This window comes from Phaseolus vulgaris, chromosome 11 (assembly GCF_051622355.1).
Source record: "Phaseolus vulgaris cultivar YP4 chromosome 11, ASM5162235v1, whole genome shotgun sequence".
In the NCBI taxonomy this organism is placed as follows: Eukaryota; Viridiplantae; Streptophyta; class Magnoliopsida; order Fabales; family Fabaceae; genus Phaseolus; species Phaseolus vulgaris.
The window spans coordinates 2,995,117-3,005,322 of record NC_143508.1 but is presented as its reverse complement, the minus strand read 5'-3'; the positions used below and the strand labels follow the sequence as shown (position 1 = coordinate 3,005,322).

At 28.3% G+C, this 10,206-nt stretch overlaps 1 protein-coding gene across 2 annotated transcripts; it reads left to right on the top strand.

The window, feature by feature from the left end:
• Positions 1 to 4,407: 4,407 nt before the first annotated feature.
• TAF15 (TBP-associated factor 15) lies at positions 4,408 to 9,911 on the top strand. 2 transcript variants are annotated; one of them, XM_068638173.2, is made up of 8 exons: positions 4,408 to 4,537; positions 5,034 to 5,204; positions 5,593 to 5,951; positions 6,059 to 6,250; positions 7,367 to 7,450; positions 8,641 to 8,719; positions 8,805 to 8,931; positions 9,496 to 9,911. In XM_068638173.2, exons 2-8 carry the CDS (start codon positions 5,085 to 5,087, stop codon positions 9,702 to 9,704), a joined length of 1,170 nt encoding a protein of 389 aa, XP_068494274.1. In that variant the 5' UTR covers positions 4,408 to 4,537; positions 5,034 to 5,084; the 3' UTR covers positions 9,705 to 9,911. The 2 variants fall into 2 exon arrangements, with proteins under 2 accessions (XP_068494274.1, XP_068494198.1); XM_068638097.2 differs by having other exon boundaries at positions 6,056 to 6,250.
• The last annotated feature ends 295 nt before the right edge of the window (positions 9,912 to 10,206 follow it).

Sequence of the window (10,206 nt, the reverse complement as noted above, 5' to 3'; positions counted from 1 at the left end):
AGAAAGTTGTAAGAAATATAAATAAGATTTTTTTATTTTTTATAATCTGTATCGATTAAATTGTACTAATATTTATGTAAAAAAAATGTTTTAAATACTTATCATCTCTCAATAAAAATATTTTAGTAAACATAAAAACAATAATAAATCGGTGTAACATTAAATCAATTATAATTGTTCGGTAATAATCCAACAATTGTAAAAATAAACAAAAGTTTGAACAATGAAATCTATTTGTATTACTATTTAAAAAATAAGATACTTTTATTTAAATAAATTATTATAAAAGGCTGACAATATAAGTAGTTTGTACTTAAAAAATTGCATTGTCAAACACAAATTAAACTATTTTATCAATATTTTATTTATATTTTACATGACATTTTTTTTGCCAAACACACACTTACTTGTGTTTTTAATAAAATAGTATTTATTTTAAATAGATATTCATTTATATATGTAATCAATTTCATTTACTTTTGTTATGTTTTAGAAAAGTGAGATTGGTTTTTCTTATTTTATTATTAAAAAAAAAATTTATTGTTTCTAACAATTTTTTTAATTTTTATATTTTCAACTTTTAATCTTAATGTATATAATTTTTTATTTAAGTTTTATTTAATGTAATGTTTTTAATTTAAAAAATAGTGTCATTTTGTTATAAATATAAGGGGGCAAATTACTGTCAATTTTTAAAAAAATTTAAAAAATAGTTATCATTTAATATTTTATGTAAATAAGATACCGTTTTCCCTGCAAAACTTGTATACCTTGTTTTTTATTTTCAATAATTTTTTTCATTGTGATTCGTAATAAAAAAAATAGTATTTATCATTTTTTAGCATCATCTGAGTGATTAATTGCTGATTAAATGATCATGAAAGAAGTTAAATAGCATTAACATATATATTTATTTACAACTATTTTGTTTAATGACAAGTATTTTAGCTATATAAATAATGTGATTTTGCATCTCTTGCTTAATTTATTTTGGTTTTATCCTTTGAATGATTAAATACAACAGAGGATGATGATAAATATACATAAACTTTTTTCTCCAAATTCTTTATCTCGTTTTAGAGAAAAAAAAAAACACAAACCTATTAAAAGGAATTTACATTGTTTGCATCATATTTAAAAAAAAAAACAAAGCAAAATATTTGTAAGAAATTACATGTCTCATAAGTTATTCACATGATCAGTTAACCAAATTATTATTTAAAAGATATAAAGGAATTTTATGTATATATAACCTTTTTATTCCTTTTAAATTTGTATATTTTAATTTTGTTTATGATTTTTTTATTTTAATTATTAATATTTTCTTTTGTCATCCCTTAATATTATTTAACTAATAATTTAATATTACTTCAATAGCACGTTATTGGTTAAATGATCACACCAATATAAATACATTATAAAAATGAAGTCTGTATCCGCTTATATAATATATAAAATATGAAATGTTATAATATTTAGTTGATGTGAGATATTCAACATACTTTCTCATGTCGAAACTGACAACTTATACATTAAATTATATATTTATGAATGATTTAATAGCGGATCAAACTGACAACTTATACATTAAATTATATATTTATGAATGATTTAATAGCGGATCAAATAACGAGTCCAAAAACGGATTAAGTTAACATTATAAATACATCGCTTATAATATGAGATGTGTTTGAATTAATATAGTTTCAGTATGATTAAGGTTTGTGTTATCTATTTCATTTAGGTTTTTGTGCTTCACTATGAAACTCGATAAATGAAAATCAATACATATATAAGACATCTCTTTGTTTTGTATCTTTTAGTTCATAATGATATAACGTATGCACCTTTTCTTTCGTTATGAGCTGTTTTAATTAACATAAAACGGTAATGTGAGGTACCATTTATTTAATGCATGTGCTCTTATACATTTTTTATAACTCATTTAAATCAACTTTATTGGAGTGGGCACATTAATCCAAAATAAGAAGCATACTTTCTTAAAAGATTTCATTGCAAGGAGAAAAATGAAGACAAATTAAATAGACAAATTTTTATTAATGAGTTTTCAAATTTCTTATATTATAAGAATAAATTTAGTGTTTTATTTAATTAGAGATATGAAAACAAATGGAAAATTGATTTGTAATGTTTTGAAGAAAAAGTGAAGTGATTTGATATAATAAAAAGATACTAAATTTAAGTATAAAATTTGTTGATTTAATGAATTAATGTTAGAAAAATATTTTGAATGCAATGTTAAAATTATATCTAGGGGTATTTTTTAAAATATAATTTTTAAGAATATTAGAGAAAGTAAAAAAAAAAAAACTAATAAATAGTACTATTTCAAAAACTCAAAGATTATTATATAAGGGTAAATACTATTTTTCTATATAATTTTCACAACAAAAATGTTTTTTTTTACAGGTTTTACCAATAAATATTAATATTTTAATTATTTATAAAAAATTATAATTTTTTTAATTTGAAAAATATTTTAACATTTTACATTATGTTTATATTTTATTAAGATTTTTTTATTATTAATTTTTTTTATTATAAATATTAATATTTTGTTGTGAGAGTAAAGTTGATAATATCAAAATATCATAATTCATACCCTTGATATCTCATTCAAAAATTTCTTACAAATCATTTAAATCAAACACACAAAATCCTTAATCAAACTAACCACATAAACAATATATCGTTTATACCAAATAAAATATTATTTGACAAAATATATTTAGAAAACATTACATCCAGTTTTTTTAATTTCCCAACCTTAAAAAAAATCTCTAAATTCCTCAATATGTAGCAAAGTAAACTAGGATCCTGTCATTATATAAAAAAAACATTTTCACAAGTTTCATTTTTATCAAATAAAAAAGAGAGTGAATACCCTTTTATTGAAAAATTGTAAAATTGTAAAATTATTTACACTGTAGGGTTTAAATATGTTTAAATATTTACAAAACAATAAAAAATCAAAAAATTATTTATTATATTAATTAATTTATGTATTATTTTATAAATTAAAAAATATATAATATTTAAAATAGTTATATTATTAATAAAAAGTTATAAAATTATTTTATACTATAAATTAATTACTATAATTATTACTAATTTTTTAATTTATAAATAATATATAATTTAATTAATTATCTATATCTCTAAAATTAATTATTATTTAATAATTTTTGTACAAAGTATTATTTTTTTAGTAATTTACAATAAAATTACGTAAATAATAAACTTATATTCAGAACAATTGTTGTTAATATTTTTTATACTTAGAAATTTTTAAAAAGGAAAACTATTAAAAATTAAATTTCAGTCTTATGGCAGCAGTACATAAAAATTACCACGTTTGTTGATAAAAATATAAAAAATAAAAATTACTACGTAAAGAGAAAATAATATTATGTTAAATGACCCTACAGTCCTTTTGACTTTAAAATAAATATATTAAACTTTTTCTTATGTTTTTAATAAAGTAATATTTATATTTCATTTTTTTTTAAATATTCACTTTTCTTTTAATTTTTAATCAATGACATTAACATGCTTTATAATTTTTAACAAAATAGGAGAGAGAGAGGATATATCGAAAGCTTATGCCAAAAATTATTTATATGGAGGATAAAATAAACAAATATATATAATCACTGTAACATCGTCCAAATCAATAAAATTTTAAATAGTGTTTAAAATAATAATGGAGTGCAGAAAGAAATATCTAAATAAAGTATAAATACAATAAGAAAACTCTATAAATAGATGATCAACCTAAGAGGTAAGTAAGAGTAAATTTTATCTGATGAATGTAAAACTATTTCTGATTTTAGCATCGCGTCTTGCAGATACAGACACCCATCTATGAGAGGAGAAGTCGAAAATCCAACTTAAAGAACCCAACCGAGAGAGGAGAAGCCGAAAGAACCATTAGAGAGATCAACCTATGAAGATTGTATTATCAAGTTAAACAAGAGTTCTCGAAAAAAATTTAAAAATTATAAAAGTTAAAAACAAAAGTTTTGAATATAAAGATTAAAGATTTTTTTTAAATATATATATATATATATATATATATATATATATATAATCTTATTCAAAATATACAAAAGTACGAGACTTGGTCACTAATTAAAATAAAAAAATGTAAATATTTATTTAAAATTTATAAAAAGTGTGAATGTTGTTTATTGAAAAAGATAAATAATGATAATTAGCTATTTTGAGGAGCATTAAGTGTAGTTTATTTATTTATAAGCAAGTGTGATTTTTCTATTTTTATTTTAAAAATTAGATAAATATTGCTTAACCCTAAATTTAATATTAACTTTCATTCATAATTAAGAAGTATTGTTATTATAAAAAAAATAAAAAATTTGGAGAGAGTAAAAAAAGATATTAAGGATTGGTATTGAAGGTGAAGAAGAGGAACAGTGCGGAGAGTGTTGAAGGAGTGAGGAGAAGCGATAAATCGCAGATCTAACAACACACTGCTGTTTCTTTCCTCCGATTCCGGGTACGACCATTTCACTTCCTTATCCTTTTTCTCTATTCGTTTATTTGCCCTTAATTTCGTTTTCTGCAACCAAAAAACCTTTCAATTCTCCATTTTCTACCCATTGTTACACCACTGCTTTGTTTTTCAATTCACATGATGTTACGAGTTACAAATTTTCAACCTACGCATGTGTTTCAACTCAATAATCTGTTATCATGCCTTTTCTCCAGCGATTTGCGCTCTTTCGATTGCTACGCAGGTTTTTTTTTGGGGAAAACTAGTTTTATGTTTTTCATCACAATGCTCAATTTTCCCCTTAAATCCGATGTCTGTTAGTAATTTATGTATCTTATAATTTTTTTTAACTTTGTTGTCAAACTTCTGAATAACCTTGTTTAGGTTAGGGTTGTGATAGTTTTATGTTTTCCTCAGAGGTTTGTTAATTACTGGTGTAGTTTCCGTCTTTATTTGTATGCGTGTGTAAGGGAAATTAACTGTCTTGCTCCTTTTTCAGAGCTCTGGTGGTTCGGTTCTGCTTGCTTTTGTTTCATGAGATTAAGGCCCCATGGCAACCCTTCCTGGAAAACAAGCTCCTTCGAATGGGTCTGTCTATGTGTGCAACTTACCCTACGGGACTGACGAAAATATGTTGGCTGAATATTTTGGCACCATTGGATTAGTGAAGGTATGGGGTCTCTGCATCAAGCATGCCAATCATTCAAAGTAATGTTATCATGTTGTCAAAATTGCTTTCCTACTCAAAAGAAGATTAGAAATATTGCAAGGAACATAACCATGGGCACTTATTTTTACCCTGGCTAGGTTGGAATCTTGTATTTTTTTTTATGTAGAATAAGGTTTGGTTTTGATTCTTGCAAAATTAAGGTTTATTTGGGGTTGTTTATATGCTCACTAAAATGAATAGTTTAACATTTTCATTTTCATGATCGATGTGTCTTTTATTCCACTTCTATCTCGACCTAGTATTGTTCCTTTTCCTCTATCTTTTTTTCCTGTGTTGCATTCTATTTTGAACTTTTAGTCCTATTTCGTTTATAATTCATGCTATGCAGAAAGATAAACGTACAGGGAGACCAAAAATATGGTTATATCGAGACAAAGAGACTAATGAGCCAAAGGGAGATGCTACTGTAACATATGAAGATCCGCATGCTGCTTTAGCGGCTGTTGAATGGTTTAACAACAAAGATTTTCATGGCAGTTTAATTGGAGTTTTTATAGCAGAATCAAAAAACAAGGATGACCAAACTTATAATTCAGCAGCAGTAGAACCGGTAGATGCTGGTAATGTTGATGGATTAGAGGAGGCTACCAAGGATGTTAATGGTGGTAGTGGAAGAGGTAGAGGCCAAATTGATCCTTCAGGCAAAGCATGGCAACAAGATGGCGATTGGTTGTGTCCGAATACAAGGTCTGTGATATGAAATTGGTGAGCAGCTCTTTCTTGCTCTTGTACTTATTCAGTCATTTTAGATTATATAGAGCAGAAAGAATAACATTTTTTTCTTGTCACAGCAGTTGCTCCAATGTGAACTTTGCCTTTCGTGGTGCATGTAATCGCTGTGGAACTGCTCGTCCTGCTGGTGCTGCTGGAATATCAGGGGCTGGTGGCCGTGGCAAGGGACGTGCTGCTGGACAAGAATCAGGGGGTGCTGGCCGGCCAGCTGCTGGTGGGGGACTATTTGGTCCCAATGATTGGCCTTGTCCAATGTATGATTGTGTTGCATTGGCCTTTTGTGCTTTTTCTTCTGTGTCTGATTTCCTTATAATTATTTTTTGTTTTATTTTTTATTGCTTACATTCAAATTTCATTATTTTAGTGGTACCACATACACTTTTCTGATAAATTTACAAAACTTGCTGCTTAGCTACATCAATTGAATTACTTTTGTGTTATATTATTTTTTAAGAAGTGCTAGCAAACAATTTAAAAATCAGTAAATTGATTTTTGACGGTAAGATGTCTGTTTGTATGCATGGGGTACACAAACACAACCTTCATGCATGCGTTGTGAGGGCTCAAATAGAAGTTACCAGTTCCTGTTTAATTGACTCCAATTCATAAAAAAAAAGTCTTTATTTTGCACTTGGTTGGCTTCAAGAGGTTTGTTAAACATTTGCAGTAAACTGCCTATTCCCTCGTTCATGTATAATCTTATTCCTGATTGTGTTAGCTTCTGCCTTAACTATATATTCTAGCACATTCCAGCCAAATTTATGATCCAGTCTACTGCTGTTCAAGTTGTCTGTGAATTTTAAAGAAATCTGGCAACCATCATTTGATGGAGTGTTACTCTGGTGGCATTTCCAAACTCAAGTCACAAGAGGTCAGATGGTTATGCTACGACCTATGGACAATTTGATTTTCAAGAGACTGTTGATACTAAAAAGATAGATTAGAACTTTGGCATGGGGTTTTATTTGGAAATAATCACTGGTAACTTCTTTGACTATTTTTGTAATCCTTTCCTGGGTTTAGGTCTACAACCCCAGCTCTTGAACCTCTCCTTCCTTGGTCCTTGTGGTGATTGGTTTGTGTTTTCATAAATTTTAGTTCCAGTTCTTACAAAAATATGTGCACATTACATACTTCTGGGATTTGGGAGTTGATTACAAGCTGGCTATGGTTTATGGAATTATTTTCTGTTCCATCACTACTAATTGTTCTGTCGACTAAGTTTTTTCATTTCTTGTGAGTCATGTTTTACTTAATACCTGTCTGAGGTATTTATACCTGACATCCAACTTGCACATCACGTGTGTACATTTTTGTGTGATTTTAAAAATAAAATTTAGTGTAATGATTCTCATGCTCTTTTTTCTTAGGTGTGGCAATATCAATTGGGCGAAGCGGACTAAATGCAATATTTGCAATACAAATAAGCCTGGGCATAATGAGGGTGGTGTTAGGTATTGTTTTTATTTTTTTATGCCTTCCATTGCTAACTAAGTACATAGTGGCTTAGGGAGAAAATGCATTTTGTTTTGTTTTCCATTGTGATAGAGATATTTGTTTGCATGATTGATTCAGCTTATTCTAGAGAAATAATAATTTTTTTTCCAGCTTTCTGCTAGAGATTTTGAAAAATAAGCAGTTATTTTTCCAGAAAAAAAAACAAACCAAACATGCATGTCATGTCATAGTGTGGTAGTTATATTTGTATGCAATTTATGATATACAAAAAATATCACGCATTGTTTATCAAATGTAATGTGATTTGTCTCTTTATATGTCATTTCTGCAGTGCCCATGTCATTTTGTGGCATTGCACTTTTTAATCCATTCTGAGTTAAAGGATTAATTTTTAGAGTTTAGTATATCCATATAAAACGTTGATTTCTAATGCCTGTATACTTGTTATATATTTCTTATCTGTTCAAATCTCATTTAGCAATTTGTACGTGTGTGGAAAATTGAATTATCATTTGATGCCACCTCTGCATGATTATACACCTATGGTTGTGTCCTAGTTGTATAGCAGTGCCTGTGGGGCAAGGAGAAAATTATGGCCTCTTGCTTTTGTCTTTATCGAATCGAAGTACACAAAGTCACCAATTTGTTTCTGAAGTAGAAATGTAGCATGAACTTCATTTATTAAAATATTAGCAAAGATGTTTACTATCGTTTCACAGCATAAAAGCACCTTACAATCAAATGTGAGCGTAGCCTTTTCATATGAGCATAGACCACAAATACATTTTCTCAGTGTGTGTTAAACGTCGTTACTGTAAAATGTGTTGCATAGTGTTGCTTTATGTGAAATATCATGAAGTATTTCATTTTTGGAGACTGAGAATTTCAAATTATGATGTCTTAGCAACCAAACTTCCACTTAGTTGTAAAATTTTCTGAAGTCTACATACATTAATCCAGTTAGTATTTTTTGGTTTAAGCATGGATTAACAACTGTTTTTCATTTTGGTTTCAATTTTTGAGAATGTTGGATTTCTTTCATAATAATTTGCCCCTTTGTTTTTTCATATGTTGAATTAAAGTTAATACTTCAACTTAGTGTATATTTTTACCATTGACAATTTATTTTAAATAAAAGTGTTACTTAGAATATTCTCCTAATTAAGGTTATATGTTTAATTAACAGAGGAGGACGAGGTGGAGGTTACAAAGAGCTTGATGAAGAGGAAATAGAAGAAACCAGACGTCGTAGGAGGGAAGCTGAAGTAAGATTGATTAAGAGTAACATATACTATTACTACCTCTGTCTTAAATACTATGTTTGTCTTATAATCTGTTTTTTACTGTCAGGATGATGGGGAGTTGTATGATGAATTTGGAAACCTAAAGAAAAAATTCCGTGCCAAAACACAGCAAGCTGAAGCTGCACGTGGAATTCCTGGTTCTGGACGTGCTGGTTGGGAGGTTGAAGAACTAGGTATTACTGCATATCTCTAGAATGTTTTCCCTCCAAAATTTATTATATAGAATCCTGAATTTGCATAGATACTTTGCGAGCTAGTGAAGATCCCACTCCCACTTTTCCCCCACATCTTCCATAACACTGATGCATTTCTGGATGATCATTATAGTCGTAGGTCTGATGAAATTATCATTTTCAAATAGAGTTGCATGTTCTCTTAGATTCATAGTTGCATATAATTTATGTTTTCTCTCGTGTTATTTCTTTTGCATGATTCCTTTTCAGCCTATGCAACTAGTTAACTGTCGGACTTTTTGCTTTGTGACCCTGCATACTAAAATCATATTGAGCCGGTTATTATTAGTTTTGTAGTATTTTTATATTGAGCTGGTCATCAGTTTTGTAGTATTTTTTTATACATTTGATATTGCCTTGTTTTTTAAACTCTCCTTGTGTTAGATATGCAAATTAGTGTGGATGTACTTGCTGATATCATCGTTTGACACGTTAATATGAAATTATAAATTGGTTGGACCTGCCAGTAACCGAGTTATTGTTGTATAATAATACCTATGACAGGGATAGACCGGGATGGTAGAGAAAGTAGAGACAGAGGAAGGGAGCGTAATGATGGTGAGAGCAGGAACAGAGAGCGAAGTGACAAAGAGAGGCAAAGCAGTTGGAATAGAGACAGGGACAGGGGAAGAGATAGAGATCGAGACTGGGACTATGTTGATCGAGATAGAGATTATGGGCGTGATCGGGATCGTAGTAGACATCGATATTAAAAATCGCAGGAACAGTGCATGCACTCTCATGTGTTGGCTACCATGCTTTGTCGGACGATTTCAATTGCTTTGAATTAAATCCTTAAATTTGGTGACAACTTCATGCAGTCTGGTATTAATGCCCATTTCACTTGGCATTGACATTTTGTACAACTTATGGCATTTATGCTTTTGGCTATTTCACAAGGACAAGTTTCTTTTTGAGAATGTTCGCAAAAGTTCCAACCATTAGTTGTCATCAGCTAATTTCTTGTGTAACTTGAATGGAGTAATTTCATTTGCCATAGACCCAATGATAGTATTATCGGGAATGCTTGATTAGACTTGAAAAATTATAATTCATTTGCTTCTTCCATTACAAACAACTCTAAGCAATAAGTCTTTCTAATGAAACAACTTGTTGCTTTCAATGAGTCTCACCAAAATCTCTTGTCATAATGTTTTATTAATAAATTTTTTATTTTTTTTGGATTATATTGTATATAATTTAACTAATCTTTTA

Coding starts and splice junctions, on each gene's coding strand:
- TAF15 (XM_068638097.2), top strand. CDS start 5,085: ATGGCAACCCTTCCTGGAAAACAAGCTCCTTCGAATGGGTCTGTCTAT. Junction 5,952..6,055: donor TGGTTGTGTCCGAATACAAG/GTCTGTGATATG, acceptor TTCTTGTCACAG/CAGTTGCTCCAATGTGAACT. Junction 8,932..9,495: donor TTGGGAGGTTGAAGAACTAG/GTATTACTGCAT, acceptor TACCTATGACAG/GGATAGACCGGGATGGTAGA.